The sequence below is a fragment of the Plectrocnemia conspersa genome, unplaced genomic scaffold (genome assembly GCF_051122295.1).
Source record: "Plectrocnemia conspersa isolate PC_06_02 unplaced genomic scaffold, ASM5112229v1 ptg000002l, whole genome shotgun sequence".
Taxonomy (NCBI): Eukaryota; Metazoa; Arthropoda; class Insecta; order Trichoptera; family Polycentropodidae; genus Plectrocnemia; species Plectrocnemia conspersa.
Genome location: NW_028277166.1, coordinates 2221509 through 2240682, shown reverse-complemented (window position 1 = coordinate 2240682; position 19174 = coordinate 2221509). Strand labels below are relative to the sequence as shown.

The following is a 19174-nucleotide window of genomic DNA, read 5'->3' as shown; positions in this document are numbered from 1 at the left end:
GAGTGCTACAACGTTCGGCTTCAGCTGTAAATACAGATGTCACTAAATTAATATCAATTAATTTTACCACTTCGGAAAAGTTATCAACCAATTTATAGTCTTGTATAGGGGGTCCTAAAATTAACGTAATATTTGCCGTCATTTGTGCAGAAAATTTCGACAAAAGAATGCGTATGTGCCAGCAAAGCCGTGGAAGCCATTTTCCATAAATAATCCTATCCTATGTAAAATTTTTAATAAAAAAATAACAATCTAAATACTAAAAATGTGTTTTCTATTTAATTCAAATCTTGCGTTCATTTTGGGACTTTTTAGTTTTTTTTAACTTGTTTTAGGTATTTCCTCGCTATCAATAGAACTGCCTCAGGAATAAAATCATCGATGCGATTCCGTATAAGATTAAGGGATGGTTTAAATTTATTGAATGCTTCTTCGATAATGATATTTATGCTTTTATTTTATTGCAATGTGTTGTAAAGTATATCGACATGTTTTAAAATTTAACAAAAAAGATAAGATATTGAACTAAAAATCTTCCATTGAATTTTTAAATCCAACCGATTCCTACACGCTTTTTTCGTATTTTTACTGATTTTCTATAAAATCAAATTCAGCCAATAATGATGTAACAGTGGACATAATGGGCACTAGGGGAAACTTCTTTCATTAAATGTTGTACTCCATTTCGTGATTCGTTCATTACTACTGCAGCCATAGTATACATCAATAAACGACAGAAACATTTTAACTGATTAAGAGTTGTAAGTAGCGCAAAATGATTATAAACTGCGAACGACAAGTTTCGTCTCCTTGCAAGGAAACAAAAGTCGCTTTACTTTTAATTTCTTCTAAATACGCTCTAAACGTATAGTTTAAAATGTAATTTTTGTTCAAAACACTATCTCACATAGCTGTATATAAAACTTTGGCTACGGGATGGTGACAGGTGGCAAGTAGATACAGATTTAGCCGCTGCAGTAGTGTTTTATAGAATTATTTGAAGTTGATTACATGATGAATATACAATTATGGGGCACGAACGCGCCGAGGGTTGTCAGTAGAGAGAAAAAACCATCACGCAAGTGCTACCAGAGTCCCGCCAAGTTTTGGCTATAATGAAATATAAAGAAATATATATATATATATATATATATATATATATATATATATATATATATATATATATATATATATATATATATATATATATATATATATATATATATATATATATATATATATATATATATATATATATATATATATATATATATATATATATATAAATATAAATAGGCCCCAACAAAACCATGTCTGAAAACTTTTCTCGATTATTCGAATCGATGGTTTTATTATGTACTCTTAACCAAGGCCGGCCCGAGGGGCAGGCAGTACAGGCGATCGCCTGGGGCGCTAGATCTTGTGGGGCGCCGTGATACCAAATAAAGGCGCAATATTCACTTAAAATTATCAAACAATATTGTTAAAGAATATAATTTGATATAATTTTTTTGTATACACTACTGTGAACTCTTTAGATTATTTCACGAGCAAAAAATCGCGACGAAAATAAAACTGCAAATTCTTAAATACCCACAATCTCAAAAAATAGTATGGTGTCAAATATAATATTAAATTACTTTAATTTGAATTATATTTTTGTGCTCATGTAATGAGTTATTAAAGTATTAATAGGGGGGGGGGCGCAAATTTAGTTTTTGCCTGGGGCGCCAAATAACCTAGGGCCGGCCCTGCTCTTAACGATAGTTTGTGTATGCCACAAAATTGTATACAAAATGATGGAATTGTATATGAGCGGACAGTCCTTCATACCATAGTGACGGCTCGGCTCTAGTAGCTTAGTAATGTGTACACGCGCTAAAATAATGTACAAGTTTGGGACCAGAGATTACTGGCCCTAGTGGCTATATACATAAATGTCATTTAATACATATATATCATTTAAACACAATAGTCCAGTGGCATAGTAGGTGACTAATATCTGAAAGACTTGGACTCCAATCCCATACAAACCCTAATTTTTTTCAATTTCTATCGTGGCTGGGAGATCGGAATTAATTATAATTAATTTAATATGTAATTATATTTCTGATAGAATATTACATATTGATATTTTATTTTTTCTAATCCAATGGATAAATAATTAAAATAAAATGTAACTAGGTCTTGCATAGTTACATATTTTGATTCTAAGCTCTAATAATAGTTAATGTTTATTAAAATATATGTGACTAATTTACAGACTGGAAATTTATCGTATGAACTAAATGTTAAATAGTTTGTTATGAAATTGTCAAATGAAATTTTGTTACGTCACATAGTGTTGCTAGTGTGCCACATAGCTCGTGGCTCCATGTTAACCAAATAAATCTGCCCCTACATTCTCACTGCATTTTAGAGCTGGCAAATTTGTTGATGCTGTTATGGACCCGCACTGAATGTAGGCATGCCGTTGTTATTGTAACTCCTAACTTATTATTTTTAATTATTGATATCTTATTATTTAGTTAAGGTAAACAGATTTTTAAAATATCAAAGAACACCAAAAATAAAAATGTCATTATTGCTGCGGGAGCTAAAAAAATCAAACATCATTTTGGAAATTTTTCTTGAAAGGCGTCCAGTCACACTATATTAGTGAACTTTTAGGCGTTTTAAGAAATTATAAAATAAGCACAAATAATCTAAATCAATGACCGTCATTGTGGTTCGTTATTTTATAATACTATTATTAGATATTTGACATTCCGGTGTGCCTTACATGGTAGGAGTCTGTTACAGAACTCACACCATTTTGGAGCTTCCTACCCAATCTGAACACTCGATGAATTTCAGTAGGCTTATCTCTTCTCATTCACTGTATCATACTGAAAAAGTCAAATATATAATGTTATTAGAACTCACGATTTAATGTTTAAGTACTGCATCTTTTATTTGAAATGTGTTTTTAAAGTAAAATTTCTGTTAATGTATTTATTTTAGCTGATTTTAAACAGGTTTTGAAGGCTGAACTGTTGTTGTTAATATATATTTGATCATTTATTAATAGTTCTAGTTCTCTAGAATGTTCTTTTTAGACTCAAAATATGATTCTAAAAACACAAATAGATGTGCACTGATCAGTGCCTCAACTCCATGTTTTTTTTTATTTTGGTCGACTCGTGATGTTATATTTTTTCTATATTCATATGAAAAAATTTAGGCTATAAATGACAAAATACAAAATAAAACATATTTTGTAATATTTATTCGAGGATTCACAATATACATTTGGTAAAATGTCAGTACATCTATCAAAATGCAAAATATAGGAAATAAAACAAACAAAAAATGTTTATTGTAAATTATTATTAATTAATTGAGTTCACTAATTTGACTACATATAACAAAAAAAGTAGACTTATAAATAAGAGAAGACAAAGAAATTTAAATGCGCAACATTTATATAAGTATATACTCATTTCACATAATTTACATATGAATTATACACTCGTATACCTGCGCCAGTTCATGTATTAGAAACGTAACAAAAAGCGCAGACCAAAACTGCTAAATTGTTAAGATGAAACGACGGCAGTCTGAGCAGTCTTCGAAGGCGTCCCGACGCAGCTCCATCAAAAACGATAACAACATAAAACTACAATTGACGAACGAGCCGAGGCGACGCGTGAATCGGAAAAAAGTTATAAAAAAAATCTCTTCATTGAGCACCTTTCTACAAGCTGGTCTTTAGCCCGTTCGTTGGCCAAACGCGATCGGAAACATCCCGTGCGACTTGTAAAAATATATATTCGCGCAAATGTTCCGACGAGGCACTTGTGAGCCGAGCGAAACGTTAGCGCTAATTTTTTCCGTAATTAGTGGACCCCGAAATCTTATTTGCACAAAACGCCTCGAAGATATCACACATTCTCATTTATAAAACGGTAAAAATGTGAACAGAGGACGAGGTAGAAGTTGAGAAGCGTTCCGGCAACACCGGTAAAGTAGCATCTTAAAAGTTAACCGATTTAGTCAATCGAGGACACAAAATCATAGTAATAAATAATAATTTAATAAAAAATACTCGTGTCCGTCGATTTCGTGCTGCAACCTCAAAATAAAATAATGATAGATCTTGGTAATCTTGGCAATGGTAAGGATTGTATACTTGTTTTATATCAATTTTCCCTTACCGATTGTCACTTAGATGTAGTTGAAAAACCAGGCAAGATAACGTATCTATATTTCTGAGGAAATTGTAAATCTCAAATCTATGTTTTATTTTATATATATATATATCAGTAGCGGTGTTTTAATTATGACTGGGAAAGCGTAGGTACAATATCATAGCAACTAATGTCAACTCTTCGCACTACAATTGAAAAAACTTGACAGATAAGTAAAAATGTACAGGCGTAATGAGCACGCATAATACAATACGTGATGACGATAGCTAACTCTTATTTATACAGTTGATTTATCGTAACAATCAGTCTCTCTCTTTCTAGAATAGTAACAAATTATCGAAATAGCATCAAGGTAAATATTGCTTCTATTCATTAGAGCAAAGAACAGAATTACTGTAAATAAGATAAGTTTATTGTGATGAAGATATTTCGTAAATTTGATGATTACTCTAAGCCCCGCCCCGGAAGCTGGAGTGAGGTTGTTCGCTCACACTATCGCACACGATAAAAGCGAATTAGTTTTTGGGAATTAATTGTGTATTTTAATACACATATTAATTAGGGAAATATATATAAAATAATCCACCACTGATACTTGTATTTACTATTAATACGTAGCAACTAATTTTCTGTAACTTTCCTCCGAACTCGTTCCCTAATTCTATTTGATGTGATAAATATACAAATGAATTTGATACACATTTTAATAGTATATGATGAACACATTAAAAAAAATCTCAAAGATAATTTGCTGTTCTTGCATAAATTGAAATAAACCAAAATAATTAACATACCCCAGTGTAACTATGACATCACTCTCGCAAGATAAATTGCTTTATTAAGCAGCAAAACTTTTCCATGACTGAGTTCTTTAATATATTTGAGGTATATGTCATCTTGCCCGAGTTTCCTCACTTTCCTTACGATAACGATACGAGTGCATTTGAAAGAAAATATTTACCATCGAGTAGACTACACCAAAGAAAGATTATACATGACTTATTAAAACGTCGCCGTTAACGACGATTCGGATCTTTGGCACAGTCACACAAGTTAAAACAAAACGGTGGGTTTACTACATTTTTATAAATATAATATTTCCGCCCACTTCCAAGTTCACGTGAACGATATATAAATACATTGTACATAGGATCAAAAAAAAAAATTCATGGAAGCCAATCAGACTACACCTCGACTGATACGTTAAACGTCAAACGAATGTTATACGTTCGCATATGCTTAAAGCACGCTTGGAAGTAGGATTTGATCCATTTGCTCTACTCGTTACTATACATAATAAGATGAATATACGTACACGTTTACTTATTAATTTATAAAAAAAAGCAATACACAAACCGAACAAAAACAAATTCACAGTCGGAAGATACAACTTCTTTTATATGCACAATACGATTAGTACAACTAGAACACATTAAACAGTGAACAAGCAACAGAAACGATATAATTTATACAAATAAATATACATATGTATATATGATTACACGTGGAGCCGTTTTGTTATTTGTCATGGGGAGTATTGCATTTAAGTTTCCGTACATTATTACTTATATGAAGGCATGCTTGTTGTGGGGACCGAAGGATCAGTCTTATTGCGTAGGATTCGACGACTCTCCGGCGCTCCCATACAAAACGCCCGACGACAGCAAGCGTACGTTCGACGGCGCGTCTTACAATAGATAACGTACTTAAAACGGACACGCCGTCGGACGTGAACGTATACGTACCGTTTGAATATCACTATGCATATATATATCTGAAGGTTCGATCGCTCTAATATTAGTTAGTCTCTCATCTTCGTACCTTGTCACAATACAATTTCATTCACAAAAATAAAATTAAAATAAGTCACTCAGTCACTATTTATGGATGTTGATCGTGATTTACAGCGAATCGAATATGATATAATATCGCGATAAGTCAATTTTATAACATAGTAAACCGTTGGTATAAATTCGTTATATTTATTAATTTAGTCTTTGGTACCGCCTAAACGAAGGACGAGAACTCAACGGGCGCATCACTCCCAACTTTGGTCACTGTCGACGTTGCGATCGTCGTCCGACAACGTCACCAGGTCCATCGGGTCGCCCTGGTGTTTCTTGGGCGTGGGGATGTCGACGTTCGCCGCGCGTTTGGCGCGCTTCGCCTGCCAATTGATCTCGTCCTCCGCCGTCCTCTCTTTCCTAAACTCGTACACCAATGGAAATATGCGCTCTATGGCAGTTTGCACATCGCAGACGCTCCGTGCTGCAACAAAAACAAAACGTTGGTTTATTACTGTTATTTCTTAAAGCTGTCATAAATACAAATAGTGCATGGAATTGAGTTTAAATCTAAACTACATAGTTTCCATAGTGTTAAATATAATTTTTCAGCACTTGTTATTTAACAGGGAATTATTTTAAGGGATTCTTCTTTCAAAAGTCATCAATAACCGTATCATATAATATATTGTCTAAAAGTATTTTTTCGATTGATATTTATGTAAGAGCTGACAATCTATTCTCACTTTGACTATTTCTAGTGAATGTTTTTATTCTTTTCATTGTAGAAAATGATCTTTCTACATAAGCACTTATCGCCGGTATGGTAAAAATTAATTTTATTAAATTGAATTATGTTGATTGAATATCTTTTAGTTAATTTTTAATAATCACATTATTCAAGCAATTTATAGATATTAAATGGAATTCTGGTGAGGAATATATATAAATAAGTTCAATTTTCAACATCATAAAATTAAAAAAAGTTTCATACGAGCGTTGAAGTGATATAAAAAGTGGTTCTGGAAAATTCTTTTCGTATTCCTTAATTCACGTTTAAAATTTCCACAAATGAATAAATGAATAAATGATATAAATATTTAATTTTTAGAATCATATTACAATCCCATGGCATGTGTCGCTTCTACCGCATGTATGAACCGCACGCCATTGATATAAACATATATTGTTAAAAATTAGAAAGAGATGATATCAATTGGGTGGTATTTAACAGAGAATTATTTTGAGAGATATGTGCATTAAAATAATTACTTTGTTCAATAAAACGAATTGTTTGTGCATTTATGAAAAGTAAATCTTCAAATTTTTTCATTGAAAATGAATTCAGTGCAGTTATTCATAGCATGTCTTTTCTGACCAGTCTGTTTAACAGTAATGCAAAAACAATTAGTTTTATGGAACAATTATATTATACATTGCTTATTTAAGTTGTCCTCCTTTTAAAGTGCTGAAATTCCTCTAAATTTTTTTTTTACTAGTATGTATGCAGTCATTTATTTGAGAGCGGTTAAAATATATAAAAACCACTGCTCGTCCTAGGCTGAGTATCATCATGATTCATTTTCAGAAGTGAGGATATTTTGATCAGGAATTTTCCTTTTAAATGTCTTTAACTGACGAAATTGATGAAACATGGACTGTCAGAAAAACAAAGGATTGAACACGTGCTTCTTAAAGGGCCATAGTTTTTTTTTGTTTATTTCTTTGATTTATTGCGACAAAGTCATACTTTCATGGAAACGACACATTCAAGTAGTTCTGGCCCTTGTTTGTTTTACACAAAGGGTTCCAAGGGCCCTGCAAATTTGACGATGAAGTTTTGGTTAAGTATGTATACGAATTTTACAAAGATACACAAAGTATGAGACGATAAAACCGACCCTAGAATTCGTACAATTTTGACATCATCGTGTTTTCTAGGAGAATGAAATATTGCTATATTAATTGTAATTTAAAATTTTGTGATAAAAGTAATATTAACGTCTGTTTTTATTAATTTTATCAACGCGAGTGAATTGGTTGTGTATGCTCAAAGCCGGCTCTGAATATATGTTAACCGTTTAATCAGGCATGACGCCCAAAGGCGTTTTAATTATATTTCATACGTAACAGGCTAGACGCAAAAAGTCATCATTGAATTTTAAAATGTTTTCAATAGGATCAATACCGTATTCTGTCTAGTGAATTTGAATAAATTTTAATTTGACAAATTTAACTGCCCGTTAAGAATAAACTATTTTTAATCACATAATAAGAAACTGCTCGGTTAACCCCTTAAGTGGATATGTCGTATATATCCATCATGACAAAAGTACTTGCAAAGTGGGTATGATGGATATATCAGCATTTTGAAAATTTTAGCAAAACTCGATGGAAACGACGGATATGTCCGCTTGCGGCATTGTTTACGTTAGATGTATGAATGATTCATCTCGGGAACCGGCTTGTTCGATCTTGATGATATCAGTATGTCAAGCGATCGTAGAGGTTTCACAGATTTGGTTTGTTCAGTTCATATTGTTCGTTTTATTTTCTACATATTTTTTACTTGTAAGTTGGTTGCAATAATTAATAATATTATTCAGAATAGTAATATTATTAATAAAAATATTTTTGATAAAAAAAAGGGAAGAGAAGTTAAGAAGATCTAAAACCGCAAAACCTTCACATTTAGTAGAAGCACATTTTCCGTCATTTATTCCGCCGACGACATAACAAAACTGTACTGTGTTATAAAAAGGGTATTCGAAAGGAATCTAAACACTGGTGTGAAGACTGCAGCAGATCACCACTTTCCACAGCTCCATGTCTTATGCTTCCACTTCACTCTCCGAAAGTAGGCGACAGTTGGCCAAGGACGGGAAATATAATGTGAAAATTCGGGCTTACTTCGGTCGAGCTCGGTTGTCCCCGCGCTAAAATCTCTCGCAAGTTCTCCGAGGTCACCGCGAACGGGAGGTAAACTGGGGGTAATTTTGGTCGAGGCGGCCGACTTCGCCGCCTCCAAAAATTCCCTCGCTTTCCGAAGTTAATACCCGAAGACGCTTCGAGCGCGAGCGGCGAGATACTTCCCCTTTCGCTCTCTCGCGTGACGAGAGAGAGAGATAGAGATGGTTTATCGCAAACTGAGATAGAACGATTCAATTTTAATATGGGCGTCTTCACGATCGCGCCACTGTTTGGTATTTTTGCCCGATCTGGACGGCCAAAATTATTTCACCACTTTAGTTGATTCCATAAGTGCTCTTAGTCAAATATATAATATTATAAGTGCTAAAAAATACAATTATTTAAAGTATTTCTTTAATTGTAGGCCCGAGGAATAGGAATTCCGTGTTGAACGGTCGTGCGAATTTCGCCGCGTAGCGTAAAAAAAAAAATTGTATATGTCACAAATTTGCTGTTTTTTATTAAGAAAAAGTATTTGACTAGCATTTTATCATACTCGGTATCGTTTTTTTAAATATGTATATATTTAGTCATTCCAAACAAATTTTTATTTTATTTCATTAGTACGCGATCCACAATTTGACGTTTACTGATTTTACCACGGTAACCATATTATTAAAAAATTACAATCATTACAAAACTGTATTTTAAATTTGACATTAACATTTCTTTAATTGTAGGCCCGAGGAAGAGGAATTCCGTGTTTAACGGCCGTGCGTAGCGTAATAAAAAAATTTAGCCGCGTAGCGTAAAAAAAAAAATTGTATATGTCACAAATTTGCTGTTTTATATTAAGAAAAAGTATTTGACTAGCATTTTATCATACCCGGTATCGTTTTTTTTTTAAATATGTGTATATTTGGTGATTCTGAACAAATTTTTAGGTCGTAACTTTCGCGACTAAGCCCCGTCCCATTTTTAAGAATAATACATTTTTAAGGTATGCAATGTGTTAAAAACCGCAAAAATCCGCAGTCAATTTTGCATGTATCATAAAGAGAAAGACCTAAGCTATATATTGTATATAAAATCTCAATTCAGCAAATTGACTTTCCATACTTTTCCTTAAAAAATAATAGAAATTATTCATTAGTTGCACACTTGAACGTTTCCTGTTTATTATTTATTAGTGACAGTGAAGCCTCGATTCAACATAAAATGTCTTATTTACTAACATTGATCTATTCCGGTGCATTGCAATCATCCACCATCTCCTTTTTCTCCATTTGGCTTTAATTTTTTTTTGTGTTTAAAACACGCACGTAGTTATAATACGCGAGGTTGAGAAGCGCGCACGCGTATGAAATTCCCGGCTGTGCGAACGCTATTCGAAAAACTGCGACCTTGACCGACTTCGGTCGAACTTCCACTAGGACAACTTTCGGAGAGTGAAGTGCAGGTATTAAAATATATCACACCAAAAAATAATTTTTTGGTGTGTATATATCCGCTAGCGGCAAAAAGTTCGTGTCACTGCAGATCACACTTTCAACAGTGAAGCATAACGTTGAAGGGGTTAAGAGGTTAAAAACTCATAAGTAGAAAGAATAATTATCAATTATTTTCAACAGCAAGAGTAAAATGGAGTACAATACAACATATTGAAATATTCTAATATTATCTATTTTGACCCCTTATTTTATTATCTGAGGACAGCGACACAAATCCCTTATTTACATTACAATAGCAAGCACAGTTGAAAATGTGAAACGGAATTTTTAATAATTATACTCGCAATGCGATCTTTGAGATCATAAATTTTTAACCAGTTTCCAAGCATATATAAAAAAATTGTTCCAAACATATGATTGAAGGTCGAATATTTTAGATGTTACACAAACTTCAAACGCGCTCCAAATGTTGACAAACCAATAAACGATACCTTATTAATTGATAAGTGTATTAAATGCTAAAAACTGGTTATAGCAAGATAGCGAATTGGCTCATAAGAAAAATCAAATAAAACATACCTGTAACAGTAACACTGCCGGTTGAAAATATTTTTAAAGTTGCTTTGGGACTAGTTATTCTATACGTAACACCTGGATGCAATTCGGGCTCATAACTGAAACGGGAAAAATCAAACATATCATACACTGATCGTATCAAAATAAGAATAAAAGTACCAAAAGTCATCAAAGAAATGTATCGTCATATTTTATTTTAATAAATGACAATGCATATAAATATCTGATAGCACACAAATTCTATGTATCAAATAACTTTTTGGAAAACTATTTTGCAATTAAATAATTGCAACAACAACGACAAAAAATAGTGAGAAATATTGTTCAAGTCACCACAAATTTTTAGGAAGTGCAAAGTGCATACGACAAAACTTTATTCATAGTATATTTGAAAAATGATTTATAAATGTTTTGTATCAAAAGCTGATAACTAGTAGCTTCTTTTTCGCCCATTATATAAGTGCTACAACGGTCATTATCTTTTAAGTTTTTATTGAGAAATATAATGTAGATAGAACATATCAACGTTATGGTCTTAATTATTACGGAATGCAGCGATGACTTTTGGAACAATTTATACATCATGTGACTTACTCTGCTTCTTTGTGTTTCTGAGAAAAAGCTGTGATTTTGATTGCGAAAGGCATTGAACAGGTTCCGAGGACATTTACTACTCTGAAATTGTGAAACCTAACTTTAAAGCCGAGCTTTTGGAGGCATCGGGCGTACCGCCGAGCGGCAACCTTCGCCTGGGGCTCGCTGGTAGCGCCCGTACACGTGATCCGCCCCGACGACCAGATCGACGCCGTCGTGTATGGCCTGCGCAGCTTCATCGTGACCATTCCGTTCTCACGGCGGAACTCGACGTTGATGCCGTTCAGCGCTATCTGCCTAAGGTTCAGGTGGCACCGGACGCTGAAGCTGCACACCACGTTATTGATGACTATGTCTATCTCGGGAGAGTCCTCCTCTTGCGCTGCCTGGCAGCCGACTGCCGTTTCAGCGGACTGGTCTCCCATTTCATGGTTGGTTCGGTCGTTGACTGGCATTGAGTGTCCGTGCACTATGCTCGATCCCGTCAGTGTTTGCATGCCGTTCTCTTGGAGAATCGTAGCCATCACCACTTCAGTCTTGGAATCCTTGAAATAAAGAAAACGATGCTGTTAATCAAAACATACGTTTCAAAATTATTATGCATAAATAAATTCATATATGTTCGCTAACTACTACCACACCGTTTCAGCTTAAAACCTGAAATTTTGCATACGGGCATAGTTTTTGAGGTAGCTAGATTATGCAATGAAACTGGATGTGCTAAAAAGCGCAACCTCGTATTCCGTTAATCCTGACTGATGTGTCTTAACAGTAAAGATTGTAATTTGAGGTAAGATTTGAATTTGCAATGACCTTAAAGAAAAACCTTAAGGAAAAATTTGGAGTCACCTTACTTTTTCTATGGCTTAGTTTAGTGTGAGTGCTCCCAAGGCTATTTTTTCCCCCCAGCAGTAATTTATAGAATGTACTGATATATGTGGATCCTGTTTTTACATATTTAAAGGTTGTCAGGGGACTTTCTGAACTCGATTCAGAAATCATAAATAAGTAAAGCGCTTTATTTTCGTCAATATTCATTAACTACTAAGAGATGGAAATATTTGGGTTACACATAGGGATTTTAATACTGGTATTTTAAATATCAATATCAAAAAATACCGATATTTAAAATACCAATATCAAAAAATTCCAGTATTTTAAACATCAGTTTAAAAAAATACCAGTATTTTAAATATCAATATTAAAAAATACCGGTATTTTAAATATTAATATATTACAAAAATAAAAAGAAGCAGCATAAAAAAGTCACCATAGACATTTTTGTTTGTTTACGCTGTATAAACAAATAAAAATTTCTGGGGTGACCTTTTTTTAGCTCCCACCAGCAAAAGAAATTTTGGCTCGCCCCCAAAAATGTTTGTAACAGAAAAATGAATAAATTTTGAATAATACCGATATTGTAATTTATTATATTTCGTAACCAAAAATAATTGTAAAAAACAAGGGGCAAAAAAGCCGGTTTTAATTTTTTTAAATGAGCGAAAAACCGGCTATTCAGTTTTAACTGACTTGGCAGTGGTTTTATATATTTTAACCGCTTTCAAATAGATTACTGCACACACACAAGAGGACAATTTAAACAAGCAACGTATAAAATAATTGTTCCATAAAACGAATTGTTTATGCATTACTGTTGGACAGATTGATCAGAACAATGAATACCTTACGAATAACTAAAAAATTCTAAGATTTATTTTACATAAATACACAAACAATTCGTTTTATTGAACTAAATATTTATTTTAATGCCCACATCGCTCAAAATAATTCTCTGTTAAATAGCACCTAATTGATAACATATTTTTATTTGATTTTTAACAATATATTTATATGGTAAAAATTATCAATGATCAGTATCTATTAAATTGCTAATATTTTTATATGAAAAGTTTATGTTAACAATATGAGTATCCTGAAAAACCCTTTATCGTTATCATTGTAAAAGTACACAGATGAGTAAAATATTGTATTATCAGCGCCATATATAAAATGGAATAGTACATGAAATATAAGGCACATGATAAAAGCAGAACTGTATGATATGGTGAAAAAAATTTGATGAAATACTATTTTCAAATATTCATTTTTGAAACTCATCAGTATATATATATTTCCAGTTTACAATGGTTACAAGATCATTGCCAGTTTCATACAAACAAGAATAAAGGTGTAATAAATCACATTTATTGCATTAAACATTTTTTTAGAAAGCAGAACAATAAAAATACATCTGTAGAAAATGCATTAAGTAATCTAAAGAAACGGTATTCTCAAATATGCACCTTTTTAGAAAGACGTCATTTTTGAATGGATAATATTATGAAAACATAACGTAAAATATACACTTTGTTCCAAATTGGCTAGGGTTTAGAATATCTTTCAATCTAAACATTCTAACCGAAGCTATCTTTAAAGCAAAACGAGACTTAATTAAAGTCAATTACCGTATGTAGTCGCACGATGATTACTGTTAAAAAATTATCGCAAATTTGCACAGCAGTGATTTGCAAACACGTCATAATATGCTTTCCCAATGGGCTTATTAATCAAAATGTTGCAAAATACAACAAAATGTTTATTAGATCAAACAAAGCAGCAGTGTGTCGAAACGTGTAAACAAAGCGGTGAAAAAACGGTGAGGAAGCAGCCCATTTCAATAGTGTACGTGAGGAAGTGACCTATTTACGTACGAGTTGCACGACAACGAGAGCTAATGGGATCTTCGCATAGCTACAAAGTTCTCAATGAATGCACGCATGAATCGTTCTTCGCCGACGACAGGATATACCGAAAGGGACGCTGTATCTGATTTATACAATAATTACAAATTAGATAGTCAGACGGCCAGATATTGACTTTGTGGGTGGATTCAGTGTAAGGTGAGAACGGAGCGCAATTGCAATTTACCAGTTAGAACGACAATTGATATCACAACAGGAAATAAAGAAATGATACTACTGATTAAAACAACAAAACAGTGCCGGAATGATTTTACGGATGTTTGATTACATTATTTACAACACGTAGTTGAAACGCGATTCATTTTAATGTTCATTTATAACTATTTTTCATTGATGAAATTAAAAGACATGAAACAGTATTTTAATAAAATACTATCGTATCTTGAAATCAAACTGTGGATGAGAAAAGGAGTAGCATACAGTTTTAATAAAAGTGCCGTAACTAAGTTATGAGCTATAATTAAAAAATTTAATGTATTATTTATATAGTATTTTACTGAAGGTGCTATATGTTGAATTAATATATACAAAAACAATTAAAATAGTGGATTCTAAATTTATGTATAATAAACTTTTCTGTAGTTCAAGTTTAAGTGTAAAATTTTACATCTATAAATACTATAAAATATTTTATGACAAAGTAATATTACCGTAACTAATTGAAATTTTGTGTTAGTCAACTTTTCTAGGTCACGGTTATTTATCAATTGCAGTGTAAATAAACTTTCTTCGTTTCTTTCTTTTTTCAAATTTAGGCAAGAATTATATAATATCAAAAGGACTCTACATGTAAATTTCAAAGTATGCAAAACTTCGTCGAATATAGGTTTTTAGTAAGTCATAGTCAAACTCATATTCGAATAAATAAAAATTCTCATTATCTTAGTACTACCTTAGAAAAAATTAAATCTTTCTATTTTAACAAGATATCTGATTAAAGACTTAAGCGAGTTTGATATTTAGTATTATTTACTTACAAAAGGCAATATACTATATGGTTTAATCAGGAGGGAAATTTTTTGGGTTCAAATAGTTTTTATGGAGCATTCCAAAGGTGGTAATTTCTGGCTGAAATATAAAATTTTCAAGCGAGAGAAAGGTGGTATAAAATATCTACTTTTACTTTGTTAACTATTATGCGATTTTAACTTTATACTTTGGAAGTAATGGAACAGTGCTTCTCAAAGCCATGAAATATTTCAGAATCACTTTTTCAATACAAAAAAAGATTTAGATTTTTTTTTAAAAAATGTATCTACATCTTAATTTTTAATACGAAACTTCCAGCTTAATTTGTGATCATTAAAACATCATTATTTTCAATTAAGTATTTTCCTTGGAAATGGAATTTATATGATCAGCTCATTGATGCAGAATTTTAGTTAATGCAAGAGTCGAAACAGTGGCAATGGTAATCATATGCCTTTTAAAGAGAAGTTTTAGAACAAAACCTTTCAAACGTTACATCATATTCCTTTCAATAAATTGTTTTGGGTATATTTTGATAGAAATTTTACCAAGAATCACCTTCAGGTAAAATGTGTATCTATACATCGGAATGGGATTTAACGGTCTTGGCCAAGTTTGTTAGCCAACTTAATTCAAAAGATCAGTTTTGTTTAAAAGATTTTGAATAAAATTATTTAATATGACTCTCTCTTTTTATGCGAAATGTAGCAACATTTGAGTTCCAAATATCAAACTTTAAACTATATTTGTGATCAAAAGGAATTAACCAACAATCATTAAAATATCATTATTCACTGAATTAGAAGTTATTTTATAATATTGCTGAGTCACAATTCTTAACATATGATCATATTACGTGGTAATTTCAAAAATAATTGTTTAAAAATAATTGATCAGATATTTCTTTTGAATTAGAATTATATCTAATAATATTTAAAAAAAACATCGGTGGTGTCTTTTAGAGTGAGACTGGAGCAAACCCTGTAAATAAACATTAGAAACATTTTACCAAAAAATATGCAATCATAGTCCTCTAATTAAATTATTTTGGGTAGATTTCGATAGAAATATCACCAATCACCTCTAGTCAAAATATATATGTGTGTGTGTGTGTGTGTGTGTGTGTGTGTACATATATGATATAACAATTTTTATTAAATTTTCAAGAAACTTCTAAAAATTAACCTGTTGTAATTGAATTAAAAAATAAAGATGGGTTGTGATTTTTCATAGGGAGACTTTAGGGAGAAATATTGATTTAATATATAAAAAAATATATGGATTATTTCATGTAGATTTCGATTCAAATATCACCAAAAGTAACTTAAGTGAAAATATTTATTCATAAATCTATATGGGATGTAACCGTAACTAATTTATATTGTCGATATCATATTGTCTAAGAGAAAATGGTTCTGGAGGACTTGATAAAAAAATATCTAATAATATATATGCCCCTGTTTTGTAATAATTTGAGAGTAGGAACAAAAAGTAAAAGCCTTTCATATACAAACTGTTCAATATATTGATGTTTCAGCTAATTATGATCGTTGAAAGATGATTGGAATATTGATTTTTAAGTATTTCCAAGGAAAATAGTTAATACAAATCAGGAGTAATGTAAAATTGAATGCATTTATTTAGAAGTACAAAGCAATTTGTAGATGTTGCATAATTACATCTCACCCTTTATCTGGAAACAATAAGTCATCTCTTTCAGAGGGGGTTGACCTTATTTCAGAGCACAAAGACGTAGATTTGAGACAAGTTATACATAGTTTTTTGCAAGCGAAATTGTAGAAATCGAAGGCGATTCGCCCACTCGGCGAGCGTTTCGGGGCCGCCGCCCTCGCCGGGGGCCGGAGGAGAGTACGGGAACGCCGTTCGAAAGTTAGGGGTGGAATCGCGCGATCGTCGCGGAAAATATTCGCACAGCGGTGCTGCGAGAGTATTTTGAGAGGCGACACGCGGTGGGCGGCGGCGCAGTCGCGAAAGAACGGGCGCGGGGGGTTTGTCGGGGGGCGGGGGCGCGCTTTGGACCGGAACGGATGTCGAGTCGGCGACGATACCTCAGGAAACGCAGCTAGTTCGCTGGGTCGCGGACCGCCCGACGGCGACCTACCCCGCGGCCGCCATCACCGCGACCAGCTGCCCAAGCGGCCCGCAGCGACAATGCGGCCATGAACGCAGTCACGCCGTTTGGCCATAACTTTCATGATCGCCAAAATCATTCATGAACGAATGCATTTTTTATACTGAGGCAATAATTGAGAAAAAATATTTTTACAAATAATGCTATAGCTATCAAAGTAGAGTAATTGCCATGATACATTTTTTCTACAAACAATATACCCAATGACGATTAGAGTTAAAAGAAATACATTAAAACTGAATTAGTTTTTAGTACAATTTACATAAATTACTATTCATCCTTGCACATATTCTAATATATTTGAGAAACATCATCAGTGACACTCGTTTCAATCGCATCAAAAGAAAACATATATATTGTAGTAATGCCGAAGCTACGACACATTTATCAAAAGGTACACGTCACGATATTTTGGGAGAGATTACAAACACGTCAGAGATTACAAATACGCAAGTAACCAAAAAACCATTACTCTTAAAATAAGCATTTTTTTACTTCAATATATTATATACAGAACAAAGATACGATCATTAAGCATATCTCCGATTCAACACATATTATGGAAAAATAACGCATAAAAACTTGCTAAAATGTAAATGTCCAAATCATCCTACAAACAAATATTTCTACAAGACCGAAATTCAGTAGATGTATATAAATTAAGATAGAAAAATCTGGTGGCTTGCTTTTAAAGAAAAATTATAATTTTCACTGCTTGCAAAAACACAACAAAACAACTTTACTCTATGATTCGAACAGACTGTGTTAACGAAGATAGAGTATAGAGGATTTTTTTAGCATAATTGTATACAGTAAGCTCCCGTTCAACGTGGGGGATACGTTCTGGGCATGATCGCGATATGCGAAATTTTGCGATCAACGGGGGATTTTTGAAAAAACATTGTAAAACTCGAAAAACACTTTATTTATTAAATAAACATCAATAATAACAAAAAGGCATACATTAAATAATTAATAATTTATTCATTTTGTTCTACGTTGCAAAAAGGAATCTAGATTCCCTTGTTTGGTCTTTATACGTTTATTGCGATAAATTTGCCGATAATTGGCAAGTAATGCATTACAGCCACGTTTAACAGCACTCACCCGCTCGTAATTTTCATCGTTCTCTTCTAACAATTCCATGCATTGATTGTGAAGAGAAAAGGCCTTTTCGATGGTTTTGACAGTTAAATTTCGCACAGGAACAGGTTCGGGAACATCATTTTCTAGGGACGTATGGCAGTCTATTTCCTGCAGCTCTTCAATAGTCAAGTCCATAAATAAATTTTGTGTCGTCCAAGTCTTACGGTTGTTTCGCCAAAAAATTGGTAAGTTTTTTAGAGTAACCTGTAATGGCACGAAGATTTTCTGATTTTTAAATCAATAAAAGTTTCAATTTTAATTCTCTGGATGCATTTCCACCGAGAAGAAGAGTTAGACGGTTCTTGGATGCTTTAAATCCAGAAGCAGTCGTCTCCTCTATGGAAATAAACGTACGTGTTGGCATTTGTTTCCGATAAAGTCCAGTCTCATCCACATAAAAGTTAAATTTGCTGAATAATTTCCCCTTTCTACAATTTCTCGGAACTCCATTGGATACTTTTCAGCTGATTCTAAGTCTGCACTAGCCGATTCACTTATAATTTTAAGGTTATGCAAGTTTGATCGTTTTCTAAGTCGATCAAACCAACCTTTGCTTGCTTTAAATACTTCTTCTCCTCCAAGTTGAGATTTTAAATGATCCCAAAGACTAAGTCAGAAGCTAGCTGAGAAACTGGATGGC

At 32.8% G+C, this 19174-nt stretch overlaps 1 protein-coding gene across 1 annotated transcript; it reads right to left on the bottom strand.

Moving 5' to 3' along the window:
- Positions 1 to 3349: 3349 nt before the first annotated feature.
- LOC148237299 (TATA box-binding protein-like 1) lies at positions 3350 to 17382 on the bottom strand. Its single transcript, XM_088205722.1, has 4 exons — positions 17306 to 17382; positions 11506 to 12050; positions 10915 to 11009; positions 3350 to 6458 (listed from the first exon to the last, which is right to left on the bottom strand). Exons 2-4 carry the CDS (start codon positions 12027 to 12029, stop codon positions 6229 to 6231), a joined length of 849 nt encoding a protein of 282 aa, XP_088061848.1. The 5' UTR covers positions 12030 to 12050; positions 17306 to 17382; the 3' UTR covers positions 3350 to 6228.
- Positions 17383 to 19174: the final 1792 nt, after the last annotated feature.

What these genes read in the sequence shown, in the direction of transcription:
- LOC148237299 (XM_088205722.1), bottom strand. Translation starts at nt 12,029, where the DNA reads ATGGCTACGATTCTCCAAGAGAACGGCATGCAAACACTGACGGGATCG. An exon ending in CAGAAACACAAAGAAGCAGA is followed by an intron (nt 11,010 to 11,505) that starts GTAAGTCACATG and finishes TTCCCGTTTCAG; the next exon opens with TTATGAGCCCGAATTGCATC. An exon ending in CGGCAGTGTTACTGTTACAG is followed by an intron (nt 6,459 to 10,914) that starts GTATGTTTTATT and finishes TTTTTGTTGCAG; the next exon opens with CACGGAGCGTCTGCGATGTG.